General features: G+C 40.3%; 2 protein-coding genes across 2 annotated transcripts; both read right to left on the reverse strand.

Moving 5' to 3' along the window:
• Positions 1 to 1,708: 1,708 nt before the first annotated feature.
• LOC113750530 lies at positions 1,709 to 11,647 on the reverse strand. The gene is made up of 6 exons (XM_027294495.1): positions 11,483 to 11,647; positions 3,763 to 4,188; positions 3,542 to 3,670; positions 3,376 to 3,475; positions 3,185 to 3,315; positions 1,709 to 3,034 (listed from the first exon to the last, which is right to left on the reverse strand). The coding sequence occupies exons 1-6, from the start codon at positions 11,645 to 11,647 to the stop codon at positions 1,709 to 1,711; spliced, it is 2,277 nt and encodes a 758-aa protein (XP_027150296.1).
• LOC113748808 lies at positions 8,433 to 18,341 on the reverse strand. Its single transcript, XM_027292370.1, has 3 exons — positions 15,906 to 18,341; positions 9,096 to 9,158; positions 8,433 to 8,463 (listed from the first exon to the last, which is right to left on the reverse strand). The coding sequence occupies exon 1, from the start codon at positions 18,040 to 18,042 to the stop codon at positions 17,437 to 17,439; it is 606 nt and encodes a 201-aa protein (XP_027148171.1). The 5' UTR covers positions 18,043 to 18,341; the 3' UTR covers positions 8,433 to 8,463; positions 9,096 to 9,158; positions 15,906 to 17,436.
• Positions 18,342 to 18,678: the final 337 nt, after the last annotated feature.

The raw sequence follows: 18,678 nt of genomic DNA on the forward strand, positions 1-18,678 counted from the left end.
TACAAGGAGACGAGAAAGAGATTAGCAGCATAGAGAAAAGATATAGTTGAAACGCCACTACGTAGGGTGGAAGAGGAGAGATGGCACAATAAAAGTTTTGTCCTTTTTTAAAATTTCAGTTTTAACAAAAGTGTTGGCTCAACAATTCCTTCCTTTTATCATTGTTTTTATTAAATATACAATTCTACTCATTTCTTTTCTTTTTTCCTTTTGGTAAGCCATATACTTTAATTGATCTTCGGTAAGCAAATAATCCCTATGAAAGTAATACAAAAAAATGCAATACTAATTGTTTACTTTTATTGATCAGAGTAAAGTATATAATCCCTATAAAACCAATAAAAAAATTACAATACAAAATCTAAAGAAAAAAATCCTAAATCTGAATACCAAGAGAAATTCCTAATTCGAAATAAAATTCAACATTATGTCTCAATGTGAGTATTCTGGAACTCCAAAGTGAGTATACTATGGCAGCAAAGGCCACATGTCTCCAAACTTATATACAATTTTGTTTTGGTCTAGGTGAAGTTTTATTTGGAGAATTTTTCTGATAAGTTAGTACTTTTTGCAATTGTGACAAATTTTTTATTGGCTATTTACTAAGAGTTAAAGTACAAAGTTTCCTCTTAAAATTAAGTTTTGGATTCAAAATTACTTGAGAAGTTTTTTTTTTTGTATAATACATTTTGTGCCACAATATATGTGAAAAAAAAAAGTGATTGAAGGGATAAACTTGTAGTAGAGAAACATGTCTACTAATAAGTTTGAACATAGTTATTAAACCTGATTTGATCTGGTGGTTAAATTAGACAACCTGGTGAACTGAGCAATAGATAGGTTTGGGTCTCTAATTACATAGGATGTGAACAAAAATTGTCGACTTATCAATGAACTGACAGTTCAATTGGATTAAACCAAAAACTCGATTGGTTGAACTGGGTAGAACATTAGTTATCATTGGAAAAATTCAATTCAATTCAATTGAAAACTTGATTAGTTGAATTGGGTAGAACATTAGTTGTTGTTGGAAAAATTTAGACAAGAAAGTGTAGGAGTTGGAACTCAAGACCTCATGCATTTAGACAAGATGTTGTAGTGGTTCAAACGCAAGACCTTATGCATTTAAGCAAAGAGTACTTAACACTTGGCCACTAACTCACATGGTAGTTATTAAACTATCTTATATTATATATTAGTCAATTGTTTCTTTATTTTTTTACTTCTCTAAAATAAAATTTATTTGTGATCTTTTAATAAAAATTATTACTCCACAAACTATATAAGTTATGAATTGGATTTCAAAAATAAAATATTATACAATTCATTTTAAAGGGAAATATTAATCCTAATAATCTTTTACACTTAACATTCGTAAATAAACTAAATAATTACATTAAATATAGGTAAAATTTTATGCTTGAAATTTGATGGATTACTAATTAAATTTAGGTTTTATTGATTCCTATAAAAATTGATAATTCTATAATAAATTAGACTATATGAGCATTTGTTATGGTATAGTTTATTACAATTTAAACCATATAGCTTATATAAAAAAATTATGAGACATAATATTTAAATATATTTAGTGATCCACCAGTTAAACCACTCACCATCGATTGAACTAGTGATTTATTGATCCACCTCTTTTGTCGGGTTCCTCTTCAAACCAGGTTTTTTTTTTAAATAAACCCGACTTTATTGATCAAAATGAAGAGAAGCCTCTACAATCTACCCTGTCATGAACCATACGTCTAACAGATGGAACCCCTACCCTATCTAGGCGCATGGCTCCTCTAGCCTCCGGAGGTAATGCTAACGAGGAGGTGTAGATCTTCTCTCCCCCCTGAGCACAACCGACATTCGATAAAGCATCAGCAACTTGGTTTGCCTGGCGGAGACAATGGCTAACTCGTAAAAAGTGACCTCGCAATTCCAACAACTGCTGAATCTCGTGATAAACACCCCAAGGACAGCTCGCCTTGCCTAGGAGAATGTGGACTAACACGAGTGAATCTAGTTCGACATCTAACCTACCAAAGCCACGTTGAACGCACAGCTGAACCCCAAATAGAAGCGCACGAACCTCGGCCTGAAGACTCGTAGCATGACCAAAATAACAAGAAAATGCCAAAAGCAAACTGCCACCTCCATCCCGAAGAATCCCTCCTGCCCCACTAACACTAGGGTTGCCCTTGGTGCACCCATTCGTATTGAGTTTGAGAGCATCCCCTGAAGGTCGAGACCACCGCACTAGCGTATAGGACACCCGGGGGACCCACCCTGAAATCTCTGCATAGAAATGCACCCAGTCTGCAGGGAAGGACCTACGTTGGCGAAGAAACAGGCCAAACAGCTCCAAGAGGTCGGATAAGACTAAGTAGCACAACCTGGCAAACCCTAGTCGGACTCCATCGTATCTCATGCGATTTCTGAATTTCCACAGGTGCCAGCAAATTAGGAGTGGAAGAATATGATGCACAAAAGCCAGCTGCCGGTTACCCCGCTTCCCATACCACCAGGATGCCATACATACACGAAATGATGAGCCAACCCAGGATATGCCTACTGGATCCCCGAAAAAATGCCATACGCGTGACGCCATCTCCCCCATAGCAAAGACATGCTCAACAATTTTGACTACCGGAGATGAGCAACACCCACACCTGGAAGGCCCATGAACCCCAAATTTCATCAAGCAGCAATCCACCGGTATGCGACCCCGTAAGAGACGTAATAAGAAGAAAGAAATTTTCAAAGGAACCACCGGGTGCCATATTTGTCTAGACATGAATGAGCTATTGGCATGCCGTCTCACAAGGTGAAATGCAGACCATAGGGTAAACTGCCCCGATGAACACGGTCTCCATACCATTAAATCAGGAAGTTGACCTACAGGAGGCACAACCCGAACAACCTCACTGACAACCCCGTGCGGCACCCATTGCTGCAGGAGTGGGAGGTTCCAATGTCCGTTCTCTATGAAATCAGCAACCAAATGGTCCGACACACTATCCAGCCGCGAAGCCAACTAGCCTGTCCCAATCCAGTTATCAAACCAAAAATTCGAGCTCCCAGATCGCCCAATCCATCCAATGTGAAGCACCACAAGATGCCGCACCGCCACCATCCGTCTCCAGATTAGCGACCCCCCATTACGATTTACCAAATTAGGATGCACCTGCGCGCAGTACTTAGCCTTCATGAAGGTTGCCCAAAGGGATGACAAAGAACGGAAGCTCCACAAAAGCTTGATGGAGAAAGCTCTATGAATATCCTCCAAACGTCGAAGCCCCAAACCCCCTTCTTCCCCTGGCACACATAAATCCTGCCACCTGATCCAGTGACACTTGTGACCTCACTCCGACTCACCCCAAAGAAAATTCGAGAAGCGCCCTTCAATCTCTTTAAACACAGATTTCGGAGGTGACGCAGCCATCAAGAGATATACCGGCAACGCAGAGAGGACATGCTTCAATAGAACAATCCGACTCCCAGCAGATAACAACCTATTCTTTTAGGACTCAATCTTACTCACCACAGCCTGGCATAGTCCAGTAAAGCACTCCTTTTTCCGGCGGCCATAATACAGAGGGTACCCAGATACCTGATGGGAAAGGAACACGACTTGAAACCCGTAGCCCGCTGGATCACCATCCTCCTGTGTCTACCCAAGTTAGCATGAACTAAGAAGCAACTCTTCGATTTATTCACCCGCTGGCCGGAGGACGTGTCATACCCTTCTAAGACCCTCATTACCAGGTGGAGAAAAGTGGCGGTCGCACTTGAGAAAATTAGCACATCATCAGCATACCCCAAATGGGTGATAGTCGGACAACCTCGTGGGACACTGAAGCCTTGGAACCCCCGTTGGTGCACCAGTTGATTTAAAGAACGAAAAAGCACCTCTGCCCCGATGATGAACAAAGCCGGTGACAAAGGATCCCCCTGGCGAAACTCCTGAGCTGACTTAAAGAAATCGCAGATTGAACCATTTACAATGACGAAAAACCAAACATTGGAGATAATCCGCCAGACCATAACAATCCAGCGTTCTCCAAAGCCAAAGGAGCGTAGGACCTTTATCAAGAAAGGCCACATCATCCTATCGTAAGCTTTCATCATGTCAAGCTTAAAAACGACATTACCCCCGCGTGCCTTCCGCTGAATGCCCGCAATGACCTCCTGTGCTAGAAGGTAATTGTCAGATATGCACCGACCCCATATAAACCCGCTCTGGTTCGGGGAGATAATCTTAGATAATATCGGAGCTAGCCGGCGTGTGACGCCCCCACTTCTCCCAAGGGCGAACCCAAGGGTATCCGCGGAACGCCTGCCTAGCTCTCGCCAGGACTCGAGACAAATCAATTCAAACTTAACAATATATAACAATTTATACCAGTCTAATAAGGAAAAATCGCTTCCATAATCGAATATCGAAGTCTTGTACCACGAGTTCAAAATACATCCGTTATCCAATTCTTACATCAGGATCCAAAAGATACATCAATTCCCAATTATATACAATAGCCAAAATGTCTAGTCAATTACAATTGAAACCCTAATACAAAAGTACATCCAAAGGGTTCCAACGAGTTTCACTCCATCCATTCCTGTTAAGGAAAACAAATCTACGGGGTGAGCGAAACGCTCGTGAGGCCAAGAAAACACACATGCAAGCACGTTGTCCAAGTAACAATCCCAATATTCAAGTAATTTACAATTCGAGCGAGAAAAGTAAACAGAAACAATTCAAGGATATAGGAGCTCTCAGGAGCTATTTTCCACTTGCTTCGCCACGCTCGATCCGATACCCCCTCGTGATGACACTCCGTTATCCGGGTGGGTATTTTATCCGTAGAAACTTCACTTATTACTTCCTCCGGCCAACATTCCACCCTCTCGGATCCGAAACCAAACACGCACGAAAAAGGTGATACTCGTCGAGTATGCCACACGAGATCTCAAGAGATCAAGTTTTGATTTTTGAACACGCACGAAAAGGGCGATACTCCACGAGTATGCCGAACAAGATCTCAAAAGATCAAGTTGTGTTTTGTTACTCTCTTGGTTTATCAAGCTTCTCGACCAAGCTTATGCCGGTTCGAGTTGCAAGATTGGCTAAGAGAATTGGGCGTCCCCATAAGTCGAGGAGGTTCACTCCACCCGACAACAAGACACGCACGACATACACGACACGCACGGCAACACGACATGCACACGAAAACGGGTATATTTTAGTCGACGAGATTCACTCAATCGACTTTGAAAACCAAGTTAATACAAGTAAAGTTCAAGTAAAGGAGAGCGAGTGCGATAAAGTACACACTCGTCTCATCAAGTGATATTCACGTATATAAGCAGGTAAATCAAGTAAACACGACAAGTCATGCACTTGACACTCACCAATTCAAAAGTAATTGAGCGAGAAAATCTTTAGTTGTCCCCTCCGGGATTCTCTTCAAGACTCGCTTGAGCACCTGAAGCAATTAACAAGTATTTTTCACTCACAATCACGTATTAATCAAGAAAGGAGTTACGCTCATTTGGACTAGTCAATACCTCAAACCAAGAACCTTAGCCACTCAAAATAAAGGTTCAAAAGTGAGGTTTTATTAACACAAGAAAAACTGATTTCCTTCATGAAATCAAGTTTAAAGCGACCAATTATCATCAAGAAGGAGTAACGAGTTTTCAAAATTTCCTTTTCGAAGAAATCGGCAAATTTCAGCTTTGCGCGTCAAATTTAGAAAAATCAGATCTTGCACTCAGTAGGTCCAAAATTAGAAAACTTGGTACCATTGGAAACCTCTTAGAAAGTACTAAAAGTTCTTAGAAGACACTTTTCCATGAATCTAAGTGGAAGGCATTCAAAAATGGGCATGAAGTTGCTGTTCCAGAACACTCAGAATTGAGCCGAGGGTTGGTTTTTCGCTAACTTTGGAAATTCGGAAAAATTCACAAGTTGCGAGCTAGCCTCTAAAATTTGTAACTCAATTAGAGGTGTAAATAAGGTTTAGGAAAGAACAAGCGGATTGAGAATTGGAGTTTCGAGCACCGAAATACGGTAGCTCAAAGTTAGGAAAATTCAAGTCTGGTGAACAATTTCCAGATTTGAGTTTTCAAAATTGGAACCTTCGTTAAGAGTCAAAACGAACTTGGATTGGTATAAAATTTTGCAGTATGTTACTCCTATATGAAAGGTATCTCTCTATCAAATTTCAGGGAAAAATACCCTCGGGAAGGTAGTTAATTAATCATCCAAAGTTCCGGAAAATTTCTAAGGCAATCTGTCTTTTGACTTTCATTTCCCAATTCAAATCGTTTAACCAAGAAAGCTATCCAACCATGGTTTATTTGTGAAATAAAGGTCTAAGATACATCCATGATACCTTTGGTAAGTGTTTAGCATCAAAAACTTCAATTTATAAGATCACTCCCGGGTTTTGTCCCAAACCAGTCCAAATATTACGGTTTTTCCAAAACAGGGCAGTCCTCTTGTTTTGGTCACAACTCAGTCAATTTAACTCAGAATATGGCATGGTTTATGTCGTTGGAAAATAAATTCATAGGGCTATAATATCACAGAAGAAATCATTTCAAAATTTGGCACCCAACTAGTCCAAAATCGGGCATCAATTTGCTGCCTTATCACTTCATTCCAGTTGAACAGAGCAACAGGACAGCGATTTTAAAACGTTTGTTTCGGCTCACTCACAAAGAATCAGAACGTGCATTTTATCTGAAATTAAAGCCTGGAATGTCTAGTTTTCAACGCCACCAACGGCACATGATTTCGACATCCGAGGACGGAGTTATGGCCGAAACACCACCGCTGGTCAGAGCCATACGTGAACAGTTTCCAGATTTGCTAGTTTCACAAAAAAAATTCGTTTGCCCAACCAAACCTCATTATTTTTCAATGAAATTTTTCACACATCTAATACGTCATATAAAAATCAAATTTAAGCCATTAGATCATTAAAAATTGGCTTTAAAATGGCCGAACAAGGCAGGGGTAAAATCGGAAACTTTTGCTTCTTGCACCCAATGAAGTTTCTATCAATTACACACCATTAATCCATCATTTTAACCACTAAACCAACAATATATCCACCATCAATCATCAAATCAGCAACAACCCAAGAGTGGGAGTTCATAGAGCCCACTTTCACATTTTTCCAACAATATCAAGTCATCTACTTACATGCAAGTACTTAGAGATGCATATCTACTACTATAAATCAAGTTTAAGGTGATGGATCATATTATACCTTCTTAATGTACTAGATCAGAATTTTTGGCCCTTGAAATGCTCCAAGAAACCGTGATTTCCAGCACCCTTTTTGCAGCTCAAAATGATCTCCTAGTGTTAAGCTAAGTGTGGTGCAAGTTTGGTTGAATTTGGAGATGTTTTGGTGGTGGTTTGAGTAAGATTTGTGAAGTAAAATGAAGAACAATGGAGCTTAAGAGAGAGAGGGGGCTGGTCGGCAGTCTTGAGAAGGAAGAGAGAGAGAGTGATCAGATTTTTTAAGCTTCCAAGAGAAGATACTAACTTGTGGCCACAAATCACACATTAGTCAACTCACATTAGGGGGCGTTTGGTGCGATTAGGGCTCGATTTCTCGTGCGTTTGGTTCACTAGTGCACTAAACCTCTAATGCATTTATTTTCATGTAAATATTATTCACTCTTAATTGTCCCAAAATAATGGTCTAAAGTCCCTCAATTAAGCGCGCGCGTGAAAACGCGTATTTCCAATTTAGGGGCGATAAAGTGAAACGTTCGAGAAATTCTTATAACGATCGTACCACTAACTATCACTTGAGTACTTAAACCTAAATTTACCTATTTTAAGAACATTGTACATGTCTCCAATTTTCCGAGTTTAATGTACTCTTAATTGGCTAAAATTTTTCAAACACGTTTTCACTATTTTCATTAATCGAGCTTCCAAAAATTAATTTTTGAAACGAGTCACTTTAAAAACATAATGAAGCCATAATTCCATGTATTTAAGTCTAATAAGGTTAGAAAATAATATTCGAGGCAATTGACCAAATAAATAATTAAATGAACTCGAAATAAGAATTTAAATAAGAAAATTTTGCGAGTCCTCACACGGCGGGCCAGAATTTTAGAAAAAATTTTGTTCACAAAGTTGCATAGACTATGTGACAGCCCCACCTCCCCCTAAGGCGAACCAAAGGGTTCGGCGAACCGCCTGCCCAGCTCTCGCCGGAACTCAGTCGTTCACCACAGTCCTCACTTAAAACATGATTAAAACCACAAGAATATATACATTGCTATCTCAAAAGGGAGTACAAACATCGAATATACAAAGGTTCTCAATTCTGCATACATCCAACCCGTGCCAAGTACTAGGGCGAGAACCATTACAAAAATAGAGATCTAGCCTAAGCTAGTCTATACAAAGCTCCCGTCCTGGCTCGCCTTCCCCTGTTAAGGAAAACAAAACTAAAGGAATGAGCTAAAAGCTCAGTGAGGTTCCGAACACATAATCAAACAATCAATCCAATACATTAATCATAGAGTATCAATAGTTCAAGAAACATTTACAATGGAAAGCGATAATAACACATTCATTAAAAGGATACGGGCTCACAGGGAGCTATTCGTTCGTTCATTCTCCTGTCATTCCCCTTATTCCTCCAATCAATTAAAAATGCATTTTTGTAAGTAAAACCCTCGTTTGCATTGACATTCGTTCGTTCATTTCATTCACCCCCTCCTGGACGTTGGCCAGGCTCCACCCGACAACAAGGTAATACTCGAGTATACCAAATATTCACCCAGGGTCACCATATCGCCCGACCGAGTCCGCTTCTGGTTCGAGTCGATCGGTAACGAAGGGCAGGACCCAATTCAGCCAAAAGGCTTACATCTATGCGCAACTAGCATTTAATCATTCATTCATTGAAAACTTTTTATTCGTTTAAGTCGAGTGCGATAAAGTACACACTCGCCTAAAATACTCATTTTAAGCAATCATTGAAAGCATTTAACAGGTTGTCAAACATCCATAACAAGCCACATAGTCAAGAGAAACATAACAAACAAGGAACACTCACCTATTTACGTAAAATAACGTCCAAACTGTTCTTCCGAGTATTATCCTTAATCACCAAAGAACCCTAATATAATCAAAAGAACACATTATGCTTCAACTATCAAAGATTTAAGTGATTTAAAGAAAATTTGAATACGTACTAGTACAAAGTATAAATATGGTTTTGGTAGTGAAAAGAGTACATTTAAACCAAAGGACATCAGTAAAATATTTGTAAAACTTATGCTCACTCGTAAAACTTTAAAATCTCAATTTGAGTTGAAGTGACAAAGAAAACGTATTTCTATTAGTCGAAAATTTCATTTTCCAAAGGTACAAGTTTCGGCCAGATTCTAACTTATATACCTCAATTAAAGAAGACGCAAATATCCTAGATGGTTCATATGGTATTCGCTCTCAAATCGTTACCTAATTCTCGAGTGTAAATTTGGGTAGCACGCCCTTTGTATTTACCTATTTTCCAGCCATTTATGGCTTCATTATTTTTCTCAATCAATCCCAAAGCCACACACAAAATCATCGCATTTCAATAGCCATTCTATAGGTTCCAAGTCATACAAGTACAAAATCAAGCTAGAAACATGTGCGAAAATGAAGGTTGAGTCAAGAAACAAAAGACAGATTTGACATTGGTTTGCGTAACGGACACAATCGAGGCTACGCTTATCGGATTGAGGTACAATTTATACCGTTTCGAAACTAAGACAAAGGCCTACAACTTTGATGAAAACTACTCAGTCCTGTTTGTAGTTTATCTAAGTCAAAATTTCCATTTACAGAACCAGAATCTCATATTCGGGCTAGTTAACCGCACTGTTCGTAAACAACCATAACTCAAGCTACCAAAGTCCAAACGAGGTGATTCCAGTGGCGTTGGAATGATAAAACATAAGGATAAAATTTTCATGTTTTGGCCAAAGACTGATTTGGTACGGATCAAGGTGAAAAACACAGCCAACATGAGGAAACGTTGAAACTGTCTGCTGGACTCTACCTAGGGCAGTCTCAAGGGTAATTTTATCTTTTAATGAGCTACAGTGCCCCGATTGAGCTGAAATTTTGTAGACAACTATAAAACATCATTCTATACAACTTTCATGTTTTGTTGTAAAATTAGTTCGGCCTCTAACATGGCCAAACAGAACCGGGCAGAACATGGCAGATTACTACCAATGGAACCCTAAGCTAGAATTTATGCATCCAAGTTGGAAATTTCTTTAGGCAAAACAAACTAACACATAAACACTAGATATGTCACATATCAAAGCTAGTAAATCATGGCCAACCTTTAAGCTTCATATATGGGCAGAAAATTCACCAATAAAACTGAAAATTTCCATATCACTTCTTCCAACCATGAAATATTGCATAATACTACCAAAATTGCAACTATAAGCCACTAATTTACAATTATTTGAAGTAGAGAGAGAGTTTCTTGCCATATTCAACTCTTTACCTCTAAACCCAAAGGTGACAAGCAAGTCAAGAGGGATGAAAGATTTTCTTCTTCTAAAACTTGACCAAAAGCTTCTCTCAAAGCTTACCTCAAGATTGATCGGTGTAGATTAGGATTTTTCGTTGGATTTTTCATGATTTAAGTAAGAGATCAAGGCTGAATTTTTTTGTATTTTCTCTCCCTTTTCTCTCTCAAAATTTCGTCCATCATGCTTACAAGAAGAAGAAATTATGAAAACAAAAGGTTTGGTCAAGATAAGAAGAAGAAATCATGGTCTTGGTCAAAGGTCCAACTTGCAATGGTTTCAAGCCACTTGGCTTTCTAGAATGTCCTCCAACCTCCTAATCTTCTAACACTAATCCACCTAACTAATCTATAATTATCACTAATCACCTTATAAAATAACATCCTTTTATACAAAACTTCAATTAATCGCCAAAATTTTACCCGACTAACCGCACTAGCGGCCCCACGTCCTTAATACTCTTTAAACTTTTCATAAACTTTACATAAGCTAATTTATACCATGAAAATGATTTAAAACTATACTTACTTATAAAAATGCATAGAAAATTTAATATTTCCAAGGAAAGTATAAAATGAAGGCAAAAAAAATAAAACAATACTGGGAAAATGTGAAAATATTTTTTTTTTTTTGGGTTCTCATACTCTCTCCCCCTTAAAGAAATTTCATCCTCGAAATTTTCCTATCACAATCTAAAGTAATCAATGGCTTTTACCTTCTACATCTTGGAAGAAACGAGGATCTTCATTCCAGTCCCTTCTCTATTGGACGGTCCAGGGTCGGTCCAGGGTCGGTCTCGGTTGGTTGCTGGGTTCCTTTTTTCACGCAATTGAACCGGGCAATTAGCAATCCGATGCTTGGCGCTCCCACAGCGCAGACATCTTCCCCCTTTTTTCCAACAACCTACCTCCAGATGGTTGACTTTTCTGCAATAGCCACAAAATGGGAAAGGGATTGAGGTTTGATCTCCTTGTGAGACACCTCTCAGTGATCCTTCTCCGCTTGGGTTTCCTCCCGGAGTATCCTCCCTAAGCGTCTCCAAAATTTTCACACCACCCGCTCCACAACCCATCTTAGCGAATGGCCTACACCGCTCACCCTATTCTGGCCTTTGACGTTTACGAGGTACACCCCTTTTCTTTGCAGGAAAGAGATTTACTTGTGGCATGGCAATTTCTGTCCTTTGAGCTTCCTCCGGAACCTCTATAGGAGTAATATTTTGTGCCCTTGCTAAGGCCTCCTCAGAAATCCCTTCGTATTTCCTTTTTAGCTCTAAGTTCTTGTGTAAGAGCTCAATTTTCTCCGGATACTTGTGCTTCCATCGCCCTTCCCAGTACTCGGCTAGTCTCCTTTGGACCTCTACTTCGTCTCGAAGAACTGCGATTTTCTTATACATATCAACCCAATGTGCCATCCCACGGAGTCGCTGGAACTCAGATAATAGCCTGCCAGGCAAAACAATGGGTCATAATAAGTTCCTAAGTACAAGTGGCATTCTCGATCCTTGTCTTTGTTCAGCTGTTGTTTCCCTTTCTTCTCTTGGCTCTTGGGCTCGCTTAGTTCCACGGCCACGACCATGTCCACGGCTACGTCTCCCGTCAATATATATATTTTTCCCCCTATACCTTTTTTTTTTCTCTCTCTCTTATCCAAAAAATATTTTAATGGATAAATGCAGGAAGTTGATTAAAGTAACTAAATTCTAGCACACCAAATACACAAATAGACATATACACACATAACACACCATATATCAAAAGACAGATGGTCAAATACACACATACATATCAAATTAGACAGATAATCATATACACAAGTACACAAACTAATGTCATGTCATAACATAAGGGCAAATCAAAAGAAAAGGCGATATTATCCCAGTCTCAGTTAAATAACCCCGTCCGGTCTCTCACGTCACTTACTATCCAAACTAGATGTCCATTGACCCCTTGTACTCATTTTAGCCAGACAAAGCCTATTCATGTTCCCAAAATGCAAGTCTCAAATACTTAACATCGCCTCAACTCTGGAGTACTCGGGCACAAGAATCCGAAATAAGATAATTCACATCTCGAGCTGGCCAGTCCCAAGAGCAAACTATCTACAATCGAAATTCCTACCTGACGTACCTATCTATGGTCCTCAAATACCACAAGAAAATGTAAGGCCTATAACATTCACAAGTCACAGCTTATACTCGAACGAGCACTTAGTCCTTCTTACTTATTCACCACTTAGTCCAGGCTCATTCCGCGCAGAGACCACGCGAAACAGGCTCTGATACCAACTGTGACAGCCCCACCTCCCCCTAAGGCGAACCAAAGGATTCGGCGGACCGCATGCCCAACTCTCGCCGGGACTCAGTCGTTCACCACAGTCCTCACTTAAAACCTGAATAAAACCACAAGAATATATACATTGCTATCTCAAGAGGGAGTACAAACATCGAATATACAAAGGTTCTTAATTCTGCATACATCCAGCCCGTGCCAAGCACTAGGGCGAGAACCATTACAAAAATAGAGATCTAGCCTAAGCTAGTCTATACAAAGCTCCCGTCCTGGCTCGCCTTCCCCTATTAAGGAAAACAAAACTAAAGGAATGAGCTAAAAGCTCAGTGAGGTTCCAAACACATAATCAAACAATCAATCCAATACATTAATCATAGAGTATCAATAGTTCAAGAAACATTTACAATGGAAAGCGATAATAACACATTCATTAAAAGGATACGGGCTCACAGGGAGCTATTCGTTCGTTCATTCTCCTGTCATTCCCCTTATTCCTCCAATCATTTAAAATTGCATTTTTGTAAGTAAAACCCTCGTTTGCATTGACATTCGTTCGTTCATTTCATTCACCCCCTCCTGGACGTTGGCCATGCTCCACCCGACAACAAGGTAATATTCGAGTATACCAAATATTCACCCAGGGTCACCATATCGCCCGACCGAGTCCGCTTCTGGCTCGAGTCGATCGGTAACGAAGGGCAGGGCCCAATTTAGTCAAAAGGCTTACATCCATATGCAACTAGCATTTAATCATTCATTCATTGAAAACTTTTTATTCGTTTAGATCGAGTGCGATAAAGTACACACTCGCCTAAAAAACTCATTTTAAGCAATCATTGAAAGCATTTAACAGGTTGTTAAACATCCATAACAAGCCACATAGTCAAGAGAAACATAACAAACAAGGAACACTCACCTATTTACGTAAAATAACGTCCAAACTGTTCTTCCGGATATTACCCTTAATCACCAAAGAACCCTAATATAATTAAAAGAACACATTATGCTTCAACTATCAAAGATTTAAGTGATTCAAAGAAAATTCGAATACGTACTAGTAACAAAGTATAAATATGGTTTTTGTAGTGAAAAGAGTACATTTAAACCAAAGGACATCAGTAAAATATTTGTAAAACTTATGCTCACTCGTAAAACTTTAAAATCTCCATTTGAGTTGAAGTGACAAAGAAAACGTATTTCTATTAGTCGAAAATTTCATTTTCCAAGGGTACAAGTTTCGGCCAGATTCTAACTTATATACCTCAATAAAAGAAGACGCAAATATCCTAGATGGTTCATATGGTATTCGCTCTCAAATCGTTACCTAATCCTCGAGTGTAAATTTGGGTAGCACGCCCTTTGTATTTACCTATTTTTCAGCCATTTATGGCTTCATTATTTTTCTCAATCAATCCCAAAGCCACACACAAAATTATCGCATTTCAATAGCCATTCTATAGGTTCCAAGTCATACAAGTACAAAATCAAGCTAGAAACATGTGCGAAAATGAAGGTTGATTCAAGAAACAAAAGACAGATTTGACATTGGTTTGCGTAACGGACACAACCGAGGCTACGCTTATCAGATTGAGGTACAATTTATACTGTTTCGAAGCTAAGACAAAGGCCTACAACTTTGATGAAGACCACTCAGTCCTATTTGTAGTGTATCTAAGTCAAAATTGCCATTTACAGAACCAGAATCTCACATTCGGGCAAGTTAACCGCACTATGCGTAAACAACCATAACTCAAGCTACTGAAGTCCAAACGAGGTGATTCCAGTGGCGTTGGAATACTAAAACATAGGGATAAAATTTTCATGTTTTGGCCAAAGACTGGTTTGGTACGGATCAAGGTGAAAAACGCAGCCAACATGAGGAAACGTCAAAACTGTCTGCTGGACTCTACCTAGAGCAGTCTCAGGGGTAATTTTATCTTTTCATGAGCTACAGTGCTCCGATTGAGCTGAAATTTTTTAGACAACTATAAAACATCATTCTCTACAAGTGTCATGTTTTGTGCTAAGGGTAGTTCAGCCTCTATCATAGCCAAACAGAACCGGGAAGAACAGGGCAGATTACTACCAATGGAACTCTAAGCTGGAATTTATGCATCCAAGCTGGAAATTTCTTTAGGCAAAATAAACTAACACATAAACACTAGATATGTCACATATCAAAGCTAGTAAATCATGGCCAACCTTTAAGCTTCATATATGGGCAGAAAATTCACCAATAAAACTGAAAATTTCCATATCACTTCTTCCAACCATGAAATATTGCATAATACTACCAAAATTGCAACTATAAGCCACTAATTTACAATTATTTGAAGTAGAGAGAGAGTTTCTTGCCGTATTCAACTCTTTACCTCTAAACCCAAAGGTGACAAGCAAATCAAGAGGGATGAAAGATTTTCTTCTTCTAAAACTTCACCAAAAGCTTCTCTCAAAGCTTACCTCAAGATTGATTGGTGTAGATTAGGATTTTTCGTTGGATTCTTCATGATTTAAGCAAGAGATCAAGGCTGAATTTTTTTGTGTTTTCTCTCCCTTTTCTCTCGCAAAATTTTGTCCATCATGCTTACAAGAAGAAGAAATGATGAAAACAAAAGGTTTGGTCAAGATAAGAAGAAGAAATCATGGTCTTGGTCAAAGGTCCAACTTGCAATGGTTTCAAGCCACTTGGCTTTCTAGAATGTCCTCCAACCTCCTAATCTTCTAACACTAATCCACCTAGCTAATCCCTAATTATCACTAATCACCTTATAAAATAACATCCTTTTATACAAAACTTCAATTAATCGCCAAAATTTTACCCGACTAACCGCACTAGCGGCCCCACGTCCTTAATACTCTTTAAACTTTACATAAACTTTACATAAGCTAATTTATACCATGAAAATGATTTAAAATTATACTTACTTATAAAAATGCATAGAAAATTTAATATTTCCAATGAAAGTATAAAATGGAGGCAAAAAAAATAAAATAATACTGAGAACATGTGAAAATATTTTTTTTTTTTTGGGTTCTCACCGACTAATTGGGCGAAACTGTGAGAAATCCTTCGATTGTTGCACCTTCGGGAGTAACACTATGGATGTAGCAGTGATCCGCCTGGGAAGCTCCGCGCCGCAAAAGAAACTCTGGACAGCGTTATACACATCACCCAAGTATCTCCCAAACAGCAGAGAAAAACCGGCCAGAGAACCCGTCAGGACCTGCAGCACTATCTCCATCCATTTCACAAACTGTTTGCCGGACTTCCTCCAAGGCCAGAACCTCCTCCAACCGCTCATTGTCCTCCATAGATACCAAACGGGGAATAACATCAGTTACATCCCGCATCCCAGGAGCATCATCCAATGAGAATAAGGATGAGAAATACCGCACCGCCTCCTCGCCAATGAGCACATCCTCATTAACCCATCCCCCATCAGGCTTCTGAATCCAATGAATAATGGAGGTCATACGCCGTTGCTTTACCACCGAATGAAAGAACTGAGTGTTACGATCACCTAAGGCCAGCCATTTAACCCGAGCTCGCTGCCTCCACAGTGACTCCTCCATGGCTAACGCACGTTTGAATGAGGCCTGAGCCTACTGGAGCTCCACATGCACCTCCTCCGACCCCCCATCCTCTAATCTTCTCTCTAACCTTCCAACCTCCTCTTCTGCCTTTGCTACATTGTCTGAAAAATTCCCCACACGGTCCTTGTTCCACAATTGAAGATGCCGCCTGAGTCTCTGTAACTTAGAGCAGAGCACATGCATAGGAGGCCCACCACACTCTTGTTGCCATGACTCTCTCACCACCTCCAAAAAATCCTCACGATCCGCCCAAGCATTGATGAATCGAAACATATGGGGTTTGCCATCCAACCTTGTACCAGCGGATAGTAACAATGGTGCATGATCGGAGGGATGACGTTCCAAATGAGTAACACTAATTGACAGACCAGCATCAAAACACTCCACATTCATCAATAAGCGGTCCAAACGTTTCTCGATCATAGCTTGACCATGGCGATTATTGCACCAGGTAAAACGTGAACCTGAAAAACCGCCATCTACCAATCCAGCAGAACTCATGAAAGTCACAAAATCAATGGCCTCAGCTACTGTAAACGAACGACCCCCCTTCTTTTCCTCCTCCCCAATAACAACATTAAAATTGCCACACACCAGCCAGGGGCCGTGTGAGGGTTTGCATTGGAGCAACCACGCCCAAAGAGCCTGCCATTCCTCCCCAGTGGTGGCCATATGTACCGTCGAGAAGGACACCGAACTCACCAACCCGGGATGTTGCACAGATAAATTTAAAAATTGAGCACCGTCACCCATGAAAGAACAACAAAAAGGAGACTTATAAATCACCCACAACAGCCCCGCAGAGTGGGAAATCACATAATCAAACTTCAGTCTAACCCGAAAATCCTCTGCTAACGACATCCGGACATGCGTTTCACATACAACTAACAGTTGAATGTTATGAGATACAACTAATTTTCTGAGCCTACGAAAATGGGATGCTTTAACCATACCCCTTATATTCCAGAACAATGCATTAATCATGAGGTAAAGGTTGGAAAGAATTTTGAGAAGCCCTTACCGTAGATCGCAGGGCCCTATCAGAGGGAAACCTTGCGCGCACGCCTTTTGACTTGCCTGTGACCACTCGAAACGAATCATCATGAACCTGCCGAGGCTGCTCCAAAGGCCTTCCCATCTCAACCGCACCAATTCCCTCCGCCAGCGCCGTACCCCGTGGAGATAAATTACCCGCTGCTGGTACATACTCCCCTGAGGAGGACAAGTTTCCTTGGCCCCCACGCATCTGCTGCTGTGCTTGATCCTCCATTCCCTCCTCCTCTTCCTCCAAAGCCTCATCCAACCGCGCCTCCACCATTTCATCACATACCAAATCAGCAATCCGTTCGATCTCCTGTTCGGCAGCATTCTGGATAACCTCCTCAACCACAAGACAACCGACTGCCATCTCACCTTCCTCCACATCCTGCCCGACCTCGCAAGCGCAGAGCGCATCCTGCTCGTCATCCTTAGCCACCAGAAGTCGCGGAAGACACAACGGCACCCCATCAGATGCGTTGGACTCCTCCGCACCACCTTTCCTCTGCTGTAGTGCGTTCGATCTCACCCCAGATGTCCCCATATCCACATCTGAACCTGCCGCCACCCCATTCCTTTCCTCATCAAGAGCAAGTGATGTCTGCGGATGCTCTGCTGCACAATTCCCTCCTGCCCTCTCCACCGCCAGACCCTCTTTCGGCCTAAACACCTGCTGAACTCGCCTCCTCTCGTCCCTTTGTAACCTACCTCTGTCCCCATCTGTTGGCCCATTAGCCTCCCCCTCTTTGCCATAGCTTGGCTCATTTACCTTCCCCCTGACCTTGCCGCCGCAACACCCACCTTCAACTGTGCCGTCTGCTCCACTTAACTCCAGTGCCGCCGTGGCCGCACCAAACCGGGTTTAATAACTAAAAACAAAAATAAAAAAGATTCATATCTAATCAATTTTGGATTAATTTTTTATACACTGTATACACAATCACCATTAGATACATTATAACTTATCTAAATTTAAAATTAAAGTTAAAATTTTACTTATGTGTCATATATCCACCGTGATAGTGTATATATTAGGTTTGGATTTTATCTCACTAATTGTTTATTTTATTGGGTTTGGGTTTTATTCCACTAACCGTTTAGTTTGTTCTACTTGAGTTTTATCTCACTAACCATTTATTTTGTTGGGTTCAAAATAAACGGTCGGTGCAATAAAACGGTG

This window comes from Coffea eugenioides, chromosome 10 (genome assembly GCF_003713205.1).
Source record: "Coffea eugenioides isolate CCC68of chromosome 10, Ceug_1.0, whole genome shotgun sequence".
NCBI classification, from domain to species: Eukaryota; Viridiplantae; Streptophyta; class Magnoliopsida; order Gentianales; family Rubiaceae; genus Coffea; species Coffea eugenioides.